The following is a 23,161-nucleotide window of genomic DNA, read 5'->3' as shown; positions in this document are numbered from 1 at the left end:
GGAGTTACCCAAGCCTTCCTGGTTTCCCCAGGGAGAGAGATTTCCAGGCTGTTCCTTCTCTTTACTCAAAAACTGAGGTGTTTGCCCATCTTGCCTCACCTGACTTGTGTCCCTTTCTCCATGATTCCTCAAAGATGACTGATTTTCTATGGTACCAGTCTGGTGGTCCTGTGGAATTTCTTTCTCTGTGCTTTTGGTCAAAAAAAAAAAAAAAACCTTAAAATATGGATATTTCCAGAAGTCTGTTTTAAAATGAGATGTCAATAGATAATTTACATCTCACAGCAAGAGAGAGATGGGGAGCTTAGGGCCTCAGAAGCATCTGATCCTGCTCTGTAGTGCAGCATCTTACCGCTGTTCTGGGGGGGAGGGGGGAGTGGGAAGGGGCTGCCAGCAAGGGGTTAGAGGACATGCCAGCAAGGGAACCAGGCAGGAAGATCTGCATACTAGTCTCTTCCCCAAGCAGTAGCCCTCCTAGAATATTGAACTAAAGAATATCAATTCCTTGATTTTTATATATTATGGTTTGCCCTTTATCCCCATTTTAGGAAGCATTCTGAAGGATTTAGCATGTTACCATCTGTTATGGTTAGATACAAGGTGTCCCCCAAAAGCTCATGTGGCAATGCCAGAACATTCAGAGGTGAAGTGATGAACCTGTGAGAGCTGTAACCTGAACAGTGGATTAATCAATTTGGTGGATTAATCATTTGAACGTCCTGCTGGATGATAACTGTAGGCTGGTGGAATGTGGCTGGCGGAGGTAGGTCAGGTTGCTATGCCTTTGGGGCTTATATTTTATCCCTAGTTCCCACAGTACCCCCCCACCACGCTTTCCAGCTGCCATAAGCTGAGCCGCTTTCCTCCAGGACACCTTCCCACCTGGAGATTCTGTCTCACCTCAGGCCCAGAGCAACGGAGTCAGCCAGCCATGGACTGAGACCTCTGAACCATGAGCCCTAATTAAACATTTTCTCCTCTCAATTGTTCACGTCAGATATTTTGGTCCCAGTGATGAAAAACTGACCACCACACACACCATCCATCTGCCCTACTTTGTGTGTCTATGAAAAACATCTTATTCTGTATCTATTAAATTGGGGCCTGGGTGTTTGTTTATGATAATAATATTCTAGTATAGTTTTTTTGCCCTTGTTATTGTCTTTGACGCATTTCCGTGTCACCAAATATAGAACAAGCTCTCTTCTGCCTGCTGCTTATCATTATACCAGTGCACATTGATCTCATGGTGTTAGCCACAGAGGTTGCCTTGGAGTCTTTGCTGCCATCGAAAGGGCATCAGTGAACATGGCAGGAGTTTCCTTAGGCTGTGTATGTAGGAGAGGAATGGGGTGCTTGGCTATGGGGTATATGTGTATTTCATTCCAGTCAGAATTGTCGCAGTTCTCCAAAACAGCTGTGCTAATGTGCACACCCAGATCCAGGTCAGGGGGTTGTTCTTTCCCTACCTGAACACCAACACTTGGCATTCCCGAATTTATAAATTTGCCAGTTGGATCATTGTAAAATGGCACCTTGTTGTTTTGATGTTCATTTCCCTGATTACTAGGGAACTTGAGCATCCTTCATATCAAGGATTCACCTCCAGAAATTTATTTTTGAAATTTATTCATTCATTCACCAGATGTTTTTCTAGCACCCACTATGTGCCGGGTACCTTTATAAGTGCTAGGAAAAAAAAATCATCCCTGCCTTCACTTCTACCTGTTGTTCAATAAAACAAACACAAATATTTAAAAGGTAATAATTGCTTGTGTGTATACCTGTGAATGGTAACAGTTCATATACATCTAACAGATACCTGTAAAGTCAATGGTAATATTGCCATAAAGGAAAAGCTGGGCTATCTGTCCTTTCTTTTTTTTAATTTATTTTTTATTAGTTTTAATCTGTTGTACATAACAGCAGAAAGCTTTTCAATTCATTGTACACAAATGCAGCGCAATTTTTCATTTCTCTGGTTGTACACACATGCAGTGATACATGTACCTAGAGTAATGATGTTCATCTCATTCCACCATTTTTCCTACCCTCATACCCCCTCTCCTTCTCTCTCTTCCCTTGGCCCAATCAAAGTTCCTCCATTCTCCCCCATAAACACCCCACTATGGATCAGCATTCACTTACCAAAGAGAATGTTCAGCCTTTGGTTTTTTGGCTAACTTCACTTAACATGATATTCTCCAACTCTATCCATTAACCTGCAAATGCCAAAATTTTATTCTCTTTTAATGCTGAGTAATATTCCATTGTGTATATATATCACAGTTTCTTTATCCATTCATCTTTTTAAGGGCATCTAGGTTGGTTCCACAGTTTAGCTATTGTGAATTAGGCAGCTATAAACATTGAGGTGGCTGTGTCATTATAGTATGCTGTTTTTAAGTCCTTTGTGTACCACCCGAGGATTGGGATAGCTGGGTCAAAAGGCGTTTCCATTCCAAGTTTTCTAAGGATTCTCCATACAGCTTTCCAGATTAGATGCACCAATTTTTCTGTCTCACCAGCAATGTATGAGGGAGTGTGCCTTTTCCCCCACATCCTCGCCAATACTTATTATTGTTTGTATTCTTGGTAACTGCCATTCTGACTGGAGTGAGATGAAATTTTAGAGTAGTTTCGATTTGCATTTCTCTAACTGCTAGCGATGATGAACATTTTTTTTTTGTCCTTTCTTATGTACAAACCTTCTTTGTGTGTTCTGGATATCAATTTTTGGTTTATTGTAATAATGGCAAATATCTTCTAGTGACTTCCTTCTTAATTCTGCCTCTGGTGTTCTTCCTTGGAACAGAAATCATTGACTCTGACATGGTGGACTCTATGAAACTCTTCTATGGTTTGTGTCTTTGGGGTATTAGGGACTTCCCACACACAAATATACTCTCATACATTTTCTCCTATTAACTTTACAGCTTTATGTTTTCCATGTAGGTCTTTAATCCATATGGAGTTTATTTTTGTCTGTGGTATGAAGGAGGAGGAATCTCATGTTATTTATTTCTACACAGTGAGTAAATTCTCCCATTACCACTTACTAAACAATCCACTGTCCCGCTGTTTGTGATGCCATATGGTGTAGCTCTTAGCACCAGGGCCAAACTCTCCAGAATCCAGGCTCTACCTCTTAGAGGCTGAGTGACAAGTCGCTGAATTTCTCTGGCTTTAATTTCTTCCTCTTCAAAATAGAGATGAAAGTAGTCGTTCTCCTGGAGTTATTAGAAGTAAATGAGTTCATACATGGCACCTACGATTAATATTTTTGTTGCTCTTATAAATGGAATCTAATTTTGTTGTAGCCTAATTGACTATTTCTGATGAGGAATACTATCACATGTAAAGATTTCTCTCTTACCATTATGGCCTTTTCTGTGCCTGTATTCTTTTTTGTCTTATATTGAAATTACTAACTTAGCTTTCCTTTGTTTTCTATATGCTTGTCCTTTTTTTTTTTTTTTTCTAAATCTTTTTTGTTCATTCCTTCTGTCTGAATGCAGACTGCTTCGGTCAAATCCCAGCTTTGCTGGTTGCTGTTTTACCATAATTAAACCATATAATCTCTGCACCTCCATTTCATTATTTGAAAAATGTCAGTAATAGTGACCTGTCAAGGATTGTTCTGAGAATTGAATGCATTAAAACAAGAACTTAGAACATAGTAGGTGAAAATGAGCATTATCAAATCAGTGTCATAAAATGTATCTCTTTTAGACGCCACACTGCTGGATCTTTTTGTTTTAATCCAACCTTTCAATCAATTTAACCCATTTACATTCATCCTAATTATTATTATTTTAGACTTCATTTCTTCAATTATATTTCATTTTCCTTTTGTCTCTTTCTTTCTCTCTCTAACTACTAATACTCTCTAAATTAGATCTTATCCTGCTGATTTGAAAGTTTCGTACTCTATTCTATATGTGGTTATTTCTGAAGTTTTAATAATTGTATTTGTGCTTATTTTCCCCTTTAACTGTATGTATGTATTAGTATCTCTTCCTTTCCCTGCACCCCCATAAGAGACAGGAGCTGAAAGTAAAAAAGTAATTTCGTGTGTGTACCCAGTGCCCATCTTATCTTGTTTTGTTAAGTAATCTCCTTTTTCTCTTTAGAAGCTTTTGGAAATTTTTTTTATTCTCAATTTCACCATAATGTGTCTGGATGTAGAAGTTGTTTTCTCATCTTTATTTTTGGCACTGTATGAGCCCTTCAAACCAAATGTGTGTGTGTGTGTGTGTGTGTGTGTGTGTGTATACACAACACAGACATATGCATACACACATATACATATATGAAACATGTATGTATATATAATATATATACACACACAGATAGATATACATACGCAGATATCCTTCTTTGTTTTGTGGGGTTTTGGTGGGGAGTGTATACCAGGGATTGAACTCTGGGGCACTCAACCACTGAACCACATCCCCAGCCCGATTTTCTGTATTTTTTTTTTTTTTTTTTTTTTTTTTTTTTAGAGACAGGATCTCACTGAGTTGTTTAGCACCTTGCTTTTTGCTGAGGCTGGCTTTGAACTCGGCAGTCCTACTGTCTCAGTCTCCAAGCCACTGGGATTACAGGCGTGCACCACTGAGTCCTTCTTAATGCTATTAATCAGTTTTTTAAATTTTTTATTCTTATATTTTGTCCTTGGACTGCCATATTTTATGTGTACACACACACACACACACACACACACATACACACTTACTTTTATTCCTCCATTTCTTTTCATTTTTCTCACAATCATTCCTTTTCTAATGTCTTCTAGCACATTTTTTATTCAAACTTTCAGGCCCTGTCATCCTGATTTTTCAGTTCACCATTGGATTTTTTATTATAGCAGTAATATTTTTATACGACTATTTCAATTGGTTTTTCATCGTAACTATTTATTCTGGTTGCGTGTCTCTAAAGTCTTCGCATATTTCTCTAGTGTAGTTTTGTCATGCTTCTTTTAAATTCTTTTTATATCTGTTTTTACTAACTCTACTTTCTTGGGTGCTGGGCATTAAACACAGGGCCACGTGCATGCTAAGCAAATATGCTACCACCAAGCCACACCCCCAGCCCACACCCCCTAGCTCTGCTTTCTTTAAGTGATTGTATTTCTTTTCTGCTGACAATCCTCTCCCTTAGGTTGACCGGAAAGCTTTCGCTCTCCCAATTCAAGGCAGAACGTAGGAACTATTCCTGTGTTTAGGAGAACTACTATGTGCCAGGAATTTCTGATGCAAAATTCTCTACTCCCGTAGGGCTATTGTTATTTCCGCCCCCTTCCATGTGTACTTGAAGACTTTGAGTTCACACAGTTATCTAGTGTAGGATTCTGAATCCCCACCTTGAGTGATTCAAATCTCAGAGCTATGTCTTTATTTAGTTTTGTTTTGGGGTTTAAATCACCACACCTTCTCTAATGACAGAAGGACTCGATTATAGGTAAAAGCATTCTGAGAGGCAACCTCCAGGTGTTCCAGCTTGTTTCATCAACTCAGGACCAGGTTCACCCCCACAAAGCCACCAAGGGGTCATCCTGCTACCTTGCACTTACAAAACCAAAGAAAGACCTAAGTTTAGTTTTATCGATAGAACTGAGTGTATATGTGAAATAAAGGAAATGGTGTGTACTGGGAAAATATCACACTGAGAAAATATCACAGACAAATCCAGGGAAAGGAAGGAAGAATGAGGCAGGGGATATAATTACATAATTTAAATAGTTTTGTGGATAAAGGCTTTTACCAAAGCCCTCAGGTAATTACTCTACCATGTTTTTTTTCTGTCTCAAAAGCTTTTAACATTTTCTGTTGCTCACAGCTAGCAGTGACATTAAAAATTTTTTATCATGACCTACAGAGGCATGTGATCATCGTGCTCTAATCCATTCTGAATATACTCATTTTCCTTGAAGAAGTAGATAGTGCCTTCTCTACCTAATAATTTTTTTCCTCTTTCCCAGCCATAAGAGAAAGCCTACAATACCCAATATCCTTTACGTAGTTGCCTATACACTAGAGAGAGCAAATTATGCTCATTTGCTTCCTGTGGTATGGTGGCATTAATGAAATGAACTGCTTTCCTATAAAATTTCCAATTATTCAGTTCCACCACCATTTTGATATCTGCTATGTGCTACATACAACACTAGGTTGAATATAATTGTTTTTCAGCATTGCAGGCAAACTACATTACCTGGTGTGAATGCAATAATAAAATTTTCTACTAGGAGTCGTTTTCTTTTTAGTGACATTTTGTAAAGTGTGTTGGCCAATTAGTAGTTTGGGAAATCTGTGATTACACACATATACTTAATCAAATATACACTATCAATATATGCATTCCCTACTGAAAAAAAATACCATCTGATTCATTGAAATTGAAGGCAGTAGCAGTTTATCTATATGACCACATAAATTCCACAAAAGAGAAGTTTTCTATCTAAAGTACATTGTGGAAAGAAATACCTTCTTGAAATTGAAAAACTCTCTATATTTTATTTCTGTAGACTCAGTGCCTATAATATAAGGTCTCTTCTATGCCTGTGACTATTCAGGATATCAACAGATGTTAGTTTTGGAAACTAGAGAGCTAACTCATCAGTCATTTGAATAGCACGGTTCTCTACTTAGAAGTAGGTAAATGTTTCACATGTACTATATGCTAAGTGTCATTTTTAGGATTTGCTATATAAGCTGCTGTTTTTGTTCCAATAATAAGTTCATGATGAGTTCCTGAGTTCTAATATTTATGTATTTTTGGTACATATTACATTAACTTTGGGCATATTTTAATTTCTTCTCAATTTAAAACTTCATAAATGAACCTAACAAACTTTATTTCAAGAAGATTCGAGTAAGATCTCATAAGTTAGATTTTTCTCTTTTTTGCAATTTCTTTGCTAGTCAGCAGAATATGACTCAATGGTAGGGAACAAACTGATATCCACAAGAGAAACCTTAAGGGGTTTCTTGCAAAGAAAAGTACAGCAGATCTAGTCACCAGGAGTTTACCTGAAGCTTAGGAAGTACCAAGACTTGGTCACTATATAAAACACTTCAGAATAGTTAGAAAATACTATATTCTGCTGGGTACAGTGGCACATACCTGTAATCCAAAAGCTCAGGAGGCTGAGACAAGAGGATCACAATTTCAAAGTCAGCCTTAGCAACTTAGTGAGGCACTAAGCAACTCAGCAAGACCCTGTCTCAAAATAAAAAATAAAAAGGGCTAGGGAAATGACTCAGTGGTTAAGAACCTCGAGTTCAAAACCTGGTACCAAAAAAAAAAAAAAAAAACTATACTATTTCTCTCTTAACCTTTTATAGGTAGCCAAAGTACAATAATTTATCCTTTTATCCTACTAGATTGTGTTTTGGGTAACAACCTAAAAAATTTTCATACATACATTTAAAATTATACCAATAATGTATTATTACTATTAAATTTTCCACATAAGTCTTTTGACTACCTATAAAAAAATCTCTCAAATTATTCCTGATTATATGTCTGTATATATACATGTCTATATAATCTTTATCCATATTCTATTCAGCTAATCCCATTAAAAGAGTGCAAAACAAGGCTCATGTAAGAGGGGACCACCTATATACTTCTTACTTAAATGGTAAAAATTTCCAGTGCTCTGATCAAATGTTCACAGGGCAGTGAGAGTTACTACATAGCAAATAAGAAAAATAATGAATAACATGTGCAGAAACTGCAGCCAGAATAATATCTGAAAAGCATATTACACTCAGTGAACTTCTAGGTTGTATCAGAGGACCACCCTCTGTTTGTGGAGCCACAGGGAAGCAAAACAGACTTTACACTATACTCTGGTTATGTAGTTGTTTTTTTTTTTTTTCCACAGAGTCTGGAGGAGAACAGGAATAATTTCCATCTTAATGCAGACACACAAGCTTGTATGTACACACATGCATATGTGTGCACATCTATACATGTTTGTAAAAAGAAAAGGCACTGTCATGATATTTCTAAATTATACATTTGGTTGCTGTTTGGTACTTGGAAAGTTTAAGTTTTAGATATTCTCACATGGGCATGTGGCTTTTGATAAGCATTGGGAGTAATTGCCTTCTTGTAGAGATGGTTGTTCTAGACTGTTATGGAGAGAGTACAAACATAGAAGCAAGTATACAAAACTTAAGGAAGTAAATAAACTGATGAGTGGAGTAGCAAACTTTTAAGAGATAGAAACACAGTATAGAAAGAAGTATATTCTGGAGGATTTCGAATGTGTAAAGAAGTTTAATATGTTCTATTTCCTTTTCCTCAAGTGAGCTCTCCTCTCTTTGTCAAGGCCAAAGCCAATTCCACCTTTTCAAGGTCTCCCACACTGATCTCTGTGTCTTTTAGAATTATTAATTACAGGAGGTCCTATCAGAAAGCTTTATGCTACTCTCATCTTTAATGACTTATAATTTTATTTTCTTTGTTATATCCTCCATCTATCAAGGAACCATTTTATACATGGATGCTTTGAAAATATTCAGTTATGTATTCCTGGGCTGCGGTTGTGACTCAGCGGTAGAGTGCTTGCCTAGCACGTGTGGGTTCCTGGGTTCAATCCTCAGCACTACATAAAAATAAATAAACAAAATAAAGGTATAAAAGTTATGGATCCCTTTTCCAAAATCTTGGAACCAGAAGTATTTAGGTTTGAGATTTTTTTTCATTCGTGTGTTTCAGATTTTAGAATATTTCATGTGGATAATGAGATTATTTTAGGAACAGGATCCAAGTCTAAATGTGAAATTCATTTAGTTTTCATATATACCTTATACACAAAGCCAGAAAGTAATTTTATATGATGTTTTTAATGCCTCTTCACTTTGACTATGACCTGTCCACGTGAGGTCAGATGTGGAATTTTCCGCCTGTGGCATGATATCAGCAATCAAAAAGTTTCATGAATCCTGAAGTTTCAGATTAAGAATGCACAAGCTGTAGATCTGTTTTCTGACTAACTTCAGTTTGACTAACCTGGATCCCCTTAAAGCACATCCCCTTCCTGAGACCTGCTGTCAGATGTCCTTAGCACTCTCTTCCCAGGGCCTGGACACTGTGGTGTGCACTTGTACCTTCCATGGGTTCACTTGTGCCTTCCAGCTCATGATCATTCCCTAACACATTTATTCTTATTGTACTTCTTAATCACCATTAATTAAATATTTCATGAACCATTTAAGTAATCCAGTTAGATCTAGTTGTAATCTTGCTAGGAAAACCAGGTGTAATGGTCTAGAAAGATTTTGAGTTGCTAGAAAAATTAGCTATTGAATTTTAGGGAAGGGGTGTAAGGTAACTATAAACAGGGGTAGAAAGAATCATTACATTCTAGTCTCCACTTTAGTGAAACCACCCATGGATGGTATCTTGTGAGTGATGTTTCTGCAACAAAAAATTGAATTTCAACCAGCAGACTTCATGCAAACTAAGGTTCTTTGTTGTACGTCACAAGTTTGTACATTTATGTTTTGAGAATGTGGGTTTTTTTTTTTTATGAATCACCAGTTAAATCAACGTCTTTGTTTAGCAACCAGCTGCTACTTCATATTCATTAGAAATGAGGACTTCCTGTTTCTTGAATTATCTTCCAAGGTGGTTTGTCCATATTCAGCTTGGTAAAGGAAGCAGATGCCCTTACTAACAGCTATTATACTGTACCTTGGGGAGTGTCTCTCACTACCTCACCATCTTTTTTTAAAAAGGCATTTTTCTTGCTAAGAGTATTTCTACTCCACTTTTAACATTGAAGTTAGCCATTCCCATGGAGTTGGGGAAATTCTCACTAATTTTAATTGGGGAGTATTAAAAATTGCAGTATCAAGCAATGAAAACAGAGTGGATTGTAATTTAGCTCACTATGCAGGGTCAGTTCATGAATAAAAAAGTATCACTGTGTCCTAACTCCATGGAACCCATAGTGTGACTTTATAATGTATTAATATTGTGAGCCTGCTAAAGGGAATTTGATAAATGTCTTCAAATGCTTCTCTCTGTTCATGCCTATTTCCCATTTGCTTTCTAGAGCGTTGCTTGGTGGGCATTCTTTTTTTGACATTTACTAAATGTCAGCTACAGTCCATGTTTAAAACATTGGCCTAGACCCAGTGGCCTTACCAATTTATATTAGCCTGTTAAGAAAAATTAAATAAAGTTGAAAATGAAATGAAAATTGCTTCAAAGGAACACGGAGGGTAACACTGAAATAGCCCATTAGTGGCCTGATACGTATTCATTCCCTCACTGAGTTCACAGCTGTGTCATTTTGTAATATTGCCAGACTCTGAAAGGAAATCCAAAGAAAAAATTAAAAATAATTCATTCACGTAGCAGCCATTTACTGAGTACCTTTTCTGGATCAGGCACTAAAAATACAAAGAGGAAGAGAGAGACTGGTTCACTCTGCAGGCATCTCACAGGCTCACGCTGTGATTCTCCTGCTTGAAATCAAAGCCAGAGCTGCTCTAGTTCATTGTGCTCTTGCAGGCAGTGGGGCCTCTTGAAGGCACATATTCGAGCAGGGTATCCATTGCTAGGAATTTTTTCCTATGGAAATAATCAGGAAAATGTGCAGAGATGTGTCGATTCTTTTAGAGTAATGATCTTCATTTTTATTTTTTTTTTATTGGATGTTCACAACATTACAAAGCTCTTGACAAATCATATTTCATACATTAGAATCAAGTGGATTATGAACTCCCATTTTTACCCCAAATACAGATTGCAGAATCACATCGGTTACACATCACATTTTTACATACTGCCATATTAGTGACTGTTGTATTCTGCTACCTTTCCTATCCTCTACTATCCCCACTCCCCTCCCCTCCCATCTTCTCTCTCTACCCCATCTACTGTAATCCATTTCCCTCCATGTTTGTTATCCCATTCCCCTCATAACCTCTTATATATAATTTTGTAAAACAATGAGGGTCTCCCTCCATTTCCATGTGATTTCCCTTTTTTTTTCCCCTTTCCCTCCCACCTCATGTCTCTGTTTAATGTTAAACTTTTCTTCCTGCTCTTCCTCCCTGTTCTGTTCTTAGTTGCTCTCATTATATCAAAGAAGACATTTGGTATTTGTTTTTTAGGGATTGGCTAGCTTCACTAAGAATAATCTGCTCTAGTGCCATCCATTTCCCTGCAAATTCCGTGATTTTGTCATTTTTTAGTGCTGCGTAATACTCCATGGTGTATAAATGCCACATTTTTTTTATCCATTCATCTATTGAAGGGCATCTGGGTTGATTCCACAGTCTGGCAATTGTGAATTGTGCTGCTATGAACATCGATGTGGCAGTATCCCTGTAGTGTGCTCTTTTAAGGTCTTCAGGAAATAGTCCGAGAAGGGCAATAGCTGGGTCAAATGGTGGTTCCATTCCCAGCTTTCCCAGGAATCTCCAAACTGCTTTCCAAATTGGCCGCACCCGTTTGCAGTTCCACCAGCAGTGTACAAGAGTACCCTTTTCCCCACATCCTCGCCAGCACTCGTTGTTGTTTGACTTCATCATGGATGCCAATCTTACTGGGGTAAGGTGGTATCTTAGGGTGGTTTTGATTTGCATTTCCTTGACTACTAGAGATGGTGAGCATTTTTTCATGTACTTGTTGATTGATTGTATGTCCTCCTCTGTGAAGTGTTTGTTCATGTCCTTGGCCCATTTGTTGATTGGGTTGTTTGTTTTCTTATTGTCTAATTTTTTGAGTTCTTTGTATACTCTGGATATTAGGGCTCTATCTGAAGTGTGAGGAGTAAAAATTTGTTCCCATGATGTGGGCTCCCTATTTACCTCTCTTATTGTTTCTCTTGCTGAGAAAAAACTTTTCAGTTTAAGAAAGTCCCATTTGTTGATTCTTGTTATTAACTCTTGTGCTATGGGTGTCCTGTTAAGGAATTTTGAGCCCGTCCCCACAATCTGCAGATCGGAGCCAACTTTTTCTTCTATCAGACGGAGAGTCTCTAATTTGATATCTAGCTCCTTTATCCACTTTGAGTTGACTTTTGTGCATGGCGAGAGTAGGGGATTCAGTTTCATTTTGTTGCATATGGATTTCCAGTTTTCCCAACACCATTTGTTGAAGATGCTATCCTTTCTCCATTGCATGTTTTTAGCTCCTTTATCAAATATAAGATAGTTGTAGCTTTGTGGATTAGTCTCTGTGTCCTCTATTCTGTACCATTGGTCCACCCGCCTGTTCTGGTACCAGTACCATGCTGTTTTTATTACTATTGCTCTGTAATATAGTTTGAAATCTGGTATCGCTATACCACCTGATTCACACTTCCTGCTTAGAATTGTTTTTGCTATTCTGGGTCTTTTATTTTTCCATATGAATTTCATGATTGCTTTATCTATTTCTACAAGAAATGCCATTGGGATTTTGATTGGCATTGCATTGAACCTATAGAGAACTTTTGGTAATATCGCCATTTTGATGATGTTAGTTCTGCCTATCCATGAACAAGGTATATTTTTCCATCTTCTAAGATCCTCTTCTATTTCTTTCTTTAGGGTTCTGTAGTTTTCATTGTATAGGTCTTTCACCTCTTTTGTTAGGTTGATTCCCAAGTATTTTATTTTTTTTGAGGATATTGTGAATGGAGTGTTTTTCATCATTTCCATTTCAGAAGTTTTGTCGCTGATATACAGAAATGCCTTTGATTTATGTGTGTTGATTTTATATCCTGCCACTTTGCTGAATTCATTTATTAGTTCTAGTAGTTTTTTTGTAGACCCTTTTGGGTCTTCTAGGTATAGAATCATGTCATCTGCAAATAGTGATAATTTAAGTTCTTCTTTTCCTATTTTTATGCCTTTAATTTCTTTCGTCTAATTGCTCTGGCCAGTGTTTCGAGAACTATATTGAATAGAAGTGGTGATAGGGGGCATCCCTGTCTTGTTCCAGATTTTAGAGAGAATGCCTTCAATTTTTCTCCATTCAGAATGATGCTAGCCTGAGGCTTAGCATCGATAGCTTTTACAATGTCAAGGTAAGTTCCTGTTATCCCTAGTTTTTCTAATGTTTTGAACATAAAGGGATGCTGTACTTTGTCAAATGCTTTTTCTGCATCTATCGAGATGATCATATGGTTCTTATCTTTAAGTCTATTGATGTGGTGAATAACATTTATTGATTTCCGTATATTGAACCATCCTTGCATCCCAGGGATGAATCCTACTTGATCATGGTGCACAATTTTTTTGATGTGCCTTTGTATCCGATTCGCCAGAATTTTATTGAGGATTTTTGCATCTAGGTTCATTAGAGATATTGGTCTGTAGTTTTCTTTCTTTGAGGTGTCTTTGTCTGGTTTCGGAAACAGGGTGATGTTGGCCTCATAGAATGAATTTGGAAGAGCTCCCTCTTTTTCTATTTCCTGAAATAATTTGAAAAGTATTGGTATTAATTCTTCTTTAAAGGTTTTGTAGAACTCCGCTGTATACCCATCCGGTCCTGGGCTTTTCTTGGTAGGAACTCTTTTGATTGCTTCTTCTATTTCGTCTATTGATATTGGTCTGTTTAAGTTGTGAGTTTCCTCCTGACTCAGTCTGGGCAAATCATATGACTTAAGGAATTTATCGATGTCTTCACTATCTTCTATTTTATTGGAATATAGGTTTTCAAAATAATTTCTAATTGTTTTCTGTATTTCTGAAGCGTCTGTTGTAATATTGCCTTTTTCATCCCGTATGTTAGTAATTTGAGTTCTCTCTCTTCTTCTCTTTGTTAGTATGGCTAGGGGTCTGTCAATCTTATTTATTTTTTCAAAGAACCAACTTTTTGTTTTGTTAATTTTTTCAATAGTTTCTTTTGTTTCAATTTCATTGATTTCTGCTCTGATTTTAATTAATTCTTGCCTTCTGCTACATTTGCTATTGTTTTGCTCTTCCTTTTCTAGGGCTTTGAGATGAAGTGTGAGCTCATTTATTTGTTGGTTTTTCCTTTTTTTGAGGAATGACCTCCAGGCGATGAATTTCCCTCTCAAAACTGCTTTCATTGTGTCCCATAGATTCCGATATGTTGTGCCTGTATTTTCATTTATCTCTAAGAATTTTTTGATTTCCTCCTTTATGTCTTCTGTAACCCATTGATCATTCAGTAACGTATTGTTCATTGTCCATGTGATGTAGGATTTTTCCTTCCTTCTTTTATCATTGATTTCCAGTTTCATTCCATTATGATCTGATAAAGTGCATGGTATTATCTCAACCCCTTTATATTTACTGAGGGTTGCCCTATGGCATAATATATGATCTATTTTTGAGAAGGTTCCATGTGCTGCTGAGAAAAAAGTATATCCACTTGATGATGGTTGATATATTCTATATATGTCAGTTAAGTCTAGGTTATTGATTGTGATATTGAGGTCAATAGTTTCTTTATTCAACTTTTGTTTGGAGGATCTGTCCAATGGTGAGAGAGGTGTGTTGAAGTCACCCATGATTATTGTGTTGTGGTCTATTCGATTCTTGAACTTGAGGAGAGTTTGTTTTATGAACGTCGCAGCGCCATTATTTGGTGCATAAATATTGATAATTGTTATGTCTTGTTGGTCAATGGTTCCTTTTAACAGTATATAATGTCCTTCCTTATCCCTTTTGATTAACTTAGTCTTGAAGTCGATTTTATTCGATATGAGAATGGCCACCCCTGCTTGCTTACGAGGAGCGTGTGCATGGTATATTTTTTCCCAACCTTTTACCTTGAGCCTGTGTATGTCTTTTCCAATCAGATGTGTCTCCTGGAGGCAGCATATTGTTGGATTTGTTTTTTTAATCCATGTTACCAGCCTATGTCGCTTTATTGGAGAGTTTAAGCCATTAATGTTTAGAGTTACTATTGATATATGGTTAGTACTTCCTGCCATGTTTGATTATTTATCTCTTTTTTTTCCCCTAATTTAGATTGTTTCTCCATGGTTAGCTTTCCCCCCGTCCTCTGTCTTTACCGAAGCACTTCCCGCTGATGGTTTTGGTTATCGTTTTCCATTTCTTCCTCGTGTAGAGTTTTGCTCAAGACGCCTTGCAATGCTGGTTTTCTGGCTACAAATTCTTTTAGCTTTTGTTTGTCATGGAAGATTTTTATCTCGTTGTCGTATCTGAAGCTTAATTTTGCTGGATACAGAATTCTTGGTTGGCATCCATTGTCTTTCAGTGTTTGAAATACGTTGTTCCAGGATCTTCTCGCTTTCAGCGTCTGTGATGAAAAATCCGTTGTCAACCTTATTGGTTTACCCCTAAATGTAATCTGCCTCTTTTCTCTTGTAGCTTTTAATATTATCTCTTTGTTCTGTATATTGGATAGCTTCATAACAATGTGTCTTGGCGTTGGTCTACTGTGATTTTGTGTGCTTGGTGTCCTGTATGCATCTACAATTTGTATATCTGTTTCCTTTTTTATTTCTGGGAAGTTTTCTGTAATTATTTCCTTCAGCACGTTACTCATTCCCTTGGCATGAATCTCTGTGCCTTCCTCTATCCCGATGACTCGTAAGTTTGATTTTTTTAAATTATCCCAAATCTCTTGGATGTTTTTCTCGTGATTTTTTACCAGTCTATCTGAGTTGGCTAGACTCTTTTCAAGATGATATATTTTGTCTTCATTATCTGATGTTCTGGCTTCTACTTGCTCCACTCTGTTAGTGATACTCTCGATTGAGTTTTTAATTTGGTTTATCGTTTCCTTCATTTCTAGAATTATTGTTTGATTTTTTTTTATAATCTCTATCTCCTGATAAAGATGCTTAACTTCTTCTTTTATCTGTTTATGTAATTCCTTTTCAATGTGCTCTTTAAGGTTCCTTTCCATCTGTCTAAGGTGTTCCTTGAGTTCTTTATATGGCCATTTTTCTGATGACTCCAGGTCCTCCTGAATATTTAGGCTGTCTTTCATTGTTTGTACTCCTTTTCTTCCTTGCTTTTTTATGCTCATGATACTTCTTGTTCTGTTTGACTGCTGAGTTACTGTTTACTCTTATAAATTTATTTGATGCTTGGGAGGAGAGGTATTAGAAGGGAAGGGAAGAAGTTACTAAATAGAGTGAGTGTAGGCAGGTGGAATTCAAGAGAGGGGGAATAAGAAAATTGAAAAGAAATGAAAAGACAAAAGAAAAGAAAGTGAAAAGAAAGAAAGAAAAAAAGAAAAAATAAAAATTTTAAAACAAACAAAAAAAATTATAATGAAAATTGAAAAGAAATGAAAAGACAAAAGAAAAGAAAGTGAAAAGAAAGAAAGAAAAAACGAAAAAATAAAAATTTTAAAACAAACAAAAAAAATTATAATGATAATAGAAAAATGGAAATTGGAGTTTAAAAAATAATAATAATAATAGAATAAAAAGAATTAAAAAAATTGAAACCATTAATAAGAAAGTTAAAGAACAACAACAACATCAACTACAAAAAGTGAGAATAAAAAAAAAATTACTAATAATAATCATTAAAAAAAATAGTAATAATAATAAATGCAGTCATTGAGCTCGATTAACTTCTCTTCCAGTAGGTGGAGCTATGCCCACTGGGCCAGGCTTCTCCTCGTGATAGGTGGGAACCAATCACTGTGCCTCAGCTCTTCTTCCCAGACTGTGTGAGTCTCCAGTCCTGAGTGTCTAGGTCCTTCTCTTGTGGTTCCTCAAGCCAGGCCCCGCTCACCTGTGACGCTCACCACAATACTGGCTACACGCCGGGTCTGCTGCTCCTGGGAGCCCTGTTTTCACTGATGCCTGGGCACACCTTTTCTGTTTGCCTCCCTCGGACCCTAAGTTTGTAGGTCTTGGAGCTGAGGACCCCCAGCAAATTTGTTTGCCCTTAGGTAGCAACTCCCCTGGTAGCTGGTGCAAGGGACCTCTGTTGTCAGCCCTGGTGGGAGCGGTAGCCAGGGATTCTGTGCTGCTAGTCCCACTTCACTCCTGATTCCCTGGGTCTGGCTATGGTGCTCAGTTGGCTTTTACCTCTGTGAGATCATGTGGGCCAACTAGTTATTTCAGCAGGATCGTTAATGCTGAGTCACGAGAAGCAGGCGATCCGGGGCTTAAATGCAGCCAATTCGTGCTCAGTGTGTGTTTTCTGAGGGGCCCAAATTGTGCGCCCTAGCTCCACGTCAGCTCAGCATTGTCTAGTAATCCTGAGCAAATAGGCTTTAGATAATTTACATCTCCCTATGCCCTCGCAGTTGAAGAGGTCAGAGACTTGATCCCTCTGCGTCTGCCGTCATGTTAGACCTCCTCAATGATATTCATGTTACCCTTACAGTTTCCTGGCATAAGCAAGATCTTGGGGTTATACAAACTGCTGCTTCTGTTTGCAGTCCAGTTTTCTAGAACTGAAATCCTGCTGCCGTCGCCTCCACCTCTGGTCCGCGCTCTTTGGCGTCACGCTTGTCTGCGACCTTAGCAGCACCGCCGTGGAGGGCCCAAGCGGCTGCCGCCGCGGGGGCCCAAGCGGCTGCCGCCGCGCCTGTCCCCTTGCAGAGGGATGCCGATTGACCCCAGAGCAGGCTATGCCCCAAGGTGCAGCAGGGAACAGGCGACCGAGGCACTTGAGGCCGTGGTCCAGCCTTCGGAGGACAGGGTTTGGCACGCAGCCCAGTTCCAGTCTCTAGCTGCAGCAGCTGGACTATGTAGACAGGGCCATCAAGACAGCGTGCAGAAAGCAAATGGCGGCTCCCACGGAGTGGATTTTCGGCCCCGAAACTACAGCCCCGCCAACAATTCCAATCCACTAACTCTCCCTGTATAGACAATATTCAAAAAAAAAAGGGCGGGGTGTACTGAGCTTTCTTTGCCTCAGGTACTTACAATCCACTGCTGATTGCCCCTTCAGCTTCTCTGCCGTGAGCGAAGTGAAAGAGGAAGCAGATGGGCGCAAAGCGCCCGGTTTTGAGCAGGAAAGCGTCCGGGAGCCAAGCATCTCTTTTTCAATCTCTTTGTTTTTTCTACTGCTTGGCCGGGTGGTCCACTACAGATTAATGGTGAAAGGAGCTCTAACAAGCTGCGCGAAGTCGCTATTAAAGCCGCTGTTCTGAGCACCAGGCTCAGCACTTCAGCCACCCCCTTACGCAGCGGCCATCTTGAAACACTTTTGTTAAAGAAATTATTTCATTTCCATTTTTATTGTAGGTTTATCCACAGTATCTTTCACCAAGTGCAGCTTCGCCTGCTTCCGCCTGGACATGTCCGGGGCTCCGGGCGCTCCGTTGCCCTCCGCGGCTGGCTCCCCCGCCCGCCCCCGCCGCTCCGGGTAGCCCTTCTCCCCTTTTCTCCACCTGCCTCTCGGAAACTTTTTTTTTTTTTTTTTTTTTTTTTTGCAGCCTGGTCAGCGGCTGTGGGGAGCGGACTGCAGGTCCGGGGCGGCCTCCCTGGGGGTGGCGGCTGGGCTGGCCGAGGCCGCTCGGGGGCACGCTGGGGCCCTGCCTGTTGCAATGCAGGCACCCGAGGGGCTCCCGGTCCCAGCAGCGGTGGCTGGGAGTCTCATGATCTTCATTTTTAATAAATGATTTCCCAGATGTTTCAGCAGATATTTATTGGACACCTATGCCATTTAACCTTGATGAAGAATTTAACTTCATGAGATATTCTTCTTGTCCATCAGCATGGCGTGTGCTGGTTGTTTCTTACTATTTAATTATTATCTTAATAGTTGGCTGGACCAGTTCATTGTTTAGTCTTCCTGTCTTTCTCTGTAATTCCCAGTACAGTCTAGACAATTTATTAAGTTAATTGCACTGATGTACTCTGTCTTGGAACCCTTCTGTCATTGTCTTGGCATTTATTTCTTAAATGGCTTTTAAGAGTCTGTGAAAAATTACTCCAAATTTAATACCAAATATAATTTTAGTATAGTTCAGCATATAGTAGGCTGACTATGTTTTTATAAAAGGTTGATTGATTTTTACTTGTGCATCAGTGGCTTTGGAAGAAAGTGAAGCACACAAACTATATTAAGCACTTGGTGTCTTTACTATGATGGGGATTCACAGTGGTGTCTGAGAACAGGTGTAAGGATTAGCCACTCTGACTATTAATTTAAGTAGAGTTTCAAGTTGTTTTAAGCATGTAATACATTATGTAAGACCAGCTTTCAGAAGCTCAGAACTTTTACTTTCCAGGTACTGTATAGGATTTAATTATTGTCTGGAAATCTACTAACAACCTTGATGACCTTCTCTTTAATTCAGAAGTGAAAAATTAGAAATTTGGTTGTTATTTGTTGGGAAGTAATGGAATTTCTGGACTCAAATGTTTTTTTTTTTCTTTAACAAATTAATAAGAACATCCTGGACAGCCAGTGCTTACCAAAGAATAATATCTTCTAGCTGTCACTTAAAGATTTGCTTCCATGACTTCATTTCCCCACTACTTAAAGTAGCAACCAGGTTAACTGAGAACTAAACATTTCAAAATGAGACTTTCCCGTGATGGCTCTTCAGAGAATGACCCATTTGGAGCTTTTGCTTTTTTTAATCCTTCAAAACAATGGCATTTCAAAATTCCTTTTTTTTTTAAGAAAACAGAGATAACTGATAATTTGTTCTAATTTAAGGGTTTCTCCTCTTCAAAAATCTGAAGTCGTTGAGATGGTTAAGAAACAAGTCAAAGTCATAACACTGGCAATTGGTGATGGAGCAAATGATGTGAGCATGATACAGACAGCCCACGTTGGTGTCGGGATAAGTGGCAACGAAGGCTTGCAGGCGGCGAATTCCTCAGACTACTCCATAGCCCAGGTAAAGCATCACTGCTGCAAAAATAGGACCCACTCCTTTTTGCCAGCTAACACTATGAAGAGGAAATAATAATTTTTTCCCTACTCTTCTTCTAGTTCAAGTATTTGAAGAACTTACTGATGGTTCATGGTGCCTGGAACTATAACAGAGTGTCCAAGTGCATCCTGTACTGCTTCTACAAGAACATAGTCCTCTATATAATCGAGGTAATAGCAGGCTACATTTAAAGTCCTTGTCACTTGCATACATATTTAAAGACATTTTCTTTATGAAGACATTTTCTCATTGTTTTCATTAATACTTCATTTGCTCACTTATTTTTTATTATGTCTAAATGTATTCAAACAAAAAGGTTGTCAGCCATGGCGAACAATTAATGTTTAAATTCGAGCTAAAAATGTTATATTGCTTTCCTAGTAGTATTGAATTAGAATTGCTGATGAGGCAGTGTTTTCAGTTTAAAAAGCTACAAACTATATTTTTTATAAAGCTCAAAAACATACTAAAAAGAACAACACACTGTTGAAGGATAATGCACATATGGAAAATTGTATCTAAAAAGACAAGTAATGTTCCCCAGCACCACAGGGATAAAAATTTTTTAAAGAAAAGTAAGGGGATGATAAACACAAAACTGAGAATAAGTTCTAATTCTGGGGGAGACAGAGCAGTGGAATCAGAAAGAGCATACAATAGCTTTGCTGGTATTGGTTTGTAGTGGGGTTTTTTGTTTTGTTTTGTTTTGTGTTTGTTTGTTTGTTTTTTGAAAACTTAGATCTATGTTGCATACAGGTATCCCTTGCTATCTAGACTTGTCTTGGTTTCTGAGTTTGGTAAGTAACAAGAGTTCAGATAATAAGGGCTTTATCTAGAAATTATATCCGTGTGTGGATAGCAAGGGATTTCTGTGATCTTTTTTGTGTATCAAATGTAGCCTTATTTTAAAAATGAAAACCTGGATTAGGAATGTCACTTCTAAAACCAAAAAAAAAAAAAAAAGAAAGAAGGAGGAGGAGGAGGAGGAGAACACTTTTTTTTCTATGAACAACTTTGTAGCACCTGCTAGGAGCCAGGTTCCAGGCTTAGTCCAACAGCTACAATATAAATGTAGCATGATTTCTGTCCTCCAGAACCTTGCCAATTGAATACAATGGAAGCCACATGTCTAATTTCAAATTTTCCAGGAGCTACATCAGCAAAATACTAAAATTAAAGTTCAAATTTGTTTCAATATCATATTCTATTTAACTCAATGTATTTCAAAGTATCATTTTCAACATTAATTACTATAAAAATTATTAATAAATATTTTATATTCTATATTATTTTCTACATATTAAGTGTTTAGAATTTGGTATGTATTTTAGACCTACAGTACATCTGTATTTAGACTAGTCCCATTTGAAGTGCTTGAGAGTCCCATGTGGCCAGTGACTACCATATTGTAGAGCATAGCACTAGTGGACAAATAAATGAACCTAATGGTTACTCAGGATGTAACAAATAATTTATGTACCTTTTTTTAACATTTGGCCTTTGAATCATCAGAAGCTATATTTGTAATAATGAAACTCTAAGTGTTATCAGTTTCATGTTCCTGTTGCAACTCTGTGGAGCATGGCAAGGAAGTCCTAGTAGCCTGGTAAGAAAACCTGCCTTCACTGTTGCAGAACGTACCCCCATAGCTCTTCTGAGGACTTCCTTACAGAAGTTGGTGTCACCTTGCTCTCTGTTCTGTTGGCTATTTGTACACATCTATCAGAAGGGGCACAACCTAACCATTTGCTATGTGGAAATAAGATCTCATATTTTACACCAGAGAAGTAGCAGTATAAAAAAAAAAAATCAGTAGATCCCACATCTGCCCTGTTATTTGGGGACTGATATATGTTTGGCTCAGCTGTTCTTTACCTCTGTCAGAATGCTTTTATCCTTAGTAAAGTGTTGACTGAGCATAGTTTTATTATGAGCCAGGTGAGTAAAATTGAAACTTGTTTTGAATATACAAGCCGCTTGCTTCATTTATTAGTCACTAAAGATCTATAATTAGGTTACAGCCTATTAGATAAAATAATCAAATATTTAGAAACAAAAATAAGATACTTCATGAACTTACTTATTATTTATTACTGTTAGGTTTGGTTTGGAACAATCTGCTTTAAGACAAAATGTGCTTCCAAAATGGTTTATAAAATCAAAAATATTATTTTTTATATATGTTTGTGGTTCTTTTCTATAAAATGTATCTATTTTTGGTTCGTCTCTCCTTCTATGTATCTAACTATTCTAACTAAACACTTTTAAAAGAATATTATAGTATATTTATATATATATTTTTTTGAAGACTTTTAAATTAGAATTTTAAAACCAGTGCCAGTAACAAATCTGCTTATAAAAATTTAATTTTACAAAATGAAATAAGTCTAGATTTTAAATCTAGATTAATTGGCAACAATGAAATGGGCAAAATATATGTACTAATGGGAAAAATAAAATAAACTGAAATGAAAGCTGAATCTGCATGCTATTTTTCAAACCCAGGGTTGTGTGATTTGTGGGTGATAACCCCTAAATTTCACTTGGCTTTTCATGTAAAGCCTCTTCATGAGATATTTAACACTGATCACATTCTTTACACATGAAAAAGGAAGCAAGTTCTAAACTTTACTGGAAATCTCATTTTTATTTTTCTTTTAGCACTTTATGGAAATGTATTTTGAATATAATTCAGCTGTCTTGGAAATGAATTGACCTTTTAAATCAATTCCCAGATACCCAACTTTTGCCAGTTAAAACAAGTTCTGCAGATGTTAATGGCTCATGTCAATACTGCGAATGAATAGACAGAAAACACATCGGTGAATGTCTCTAGTGAGGACAGCTACCAGTCTCGAATCTTTCCTTTCAGTTTTTTGTGCTGATCAGGCGTGGGAGCAGAGAACTCATTGACTATTTGTAAGCTGCTGTTTAATATGCAGAAATGTTCCATGAGGAAAATGTCTGTCAAGCTTTAGCTGCCACGCCTCTGCTGCGAGGTGGAATTTAGGAAATAATACCAGGAGAGGCAGGTCTGAAGTTTCTTTACTAATAAAGGCATAGTCTCAAACACTGTGGGTTTTATAGATTATCTGCAAAAAATTTGCTTTCCCATCGTTGAATTGCCAGGAATATCACTGCCGAGCTCCCGTGTTGCTGTAAATTATAGCTACACAAATAAATACACATTTAGCAGGTAGTGGTTTAAAGTTCTTAACTCCTGGTAGCTGCCTGGCAGCAGCTCTAGGTGTTGGTTTACATGATTGGCTCTTTCTAAAGAGATTTTTTTTTATTTCTCTGAAATGTCTGACTCCTTCCTAATAAAATAAGACTTTTTCTTTTTCCA

The 23,161-nt window shown here is 37.6% G+C and overlaps 1 protein-coding gene across 4 annotated transcripts in view; it reads left to right on the top strand.

Annotated features, from left to right (window-relative positions):
• ATP8A1 (ATPase phospholipid transporting 8A1) overlaps positions 1–23,161 on the top strand; it is a 221,418-nt gene that overhangs the window by 152,808 nt on the left and 45,449 nt on the right. For all 4 annotated transcript variants that reach the window (XM_081303539.1, XM_081303538.1, XM_081303536.1 and 1 more), the window contains 2 exons: positions 19,596–19,779; positions 19,875–19,985. In XM_081303539.1, coding sequence (XP_081159665.1) covers positions 19,596–19,779; positions 19,875–19,985 — 295 coding nt within the window. The remainder of the gene's footprint in view (positions 1–19,595; positions 19,780–19,874; positions 19,986–23,161) is intronic.

The sequence above is a fragment of the Spermophilus citellus genome (assembly GCF_964194105.1).
Source record: "Spermophilus citellus genome assembly, chromosome: 8".
Taxonomy (NCBI): Eukaryota; Metazoa; Chordata; class Mammalia; order Rodentia; family Sciuridae; genus Spermophilus; species Spermophilus citellus.
Note: the sequence above shows the minus strand (reverse complement) of the source record. Positions and strands in the feature narration are given on the sequence as shown.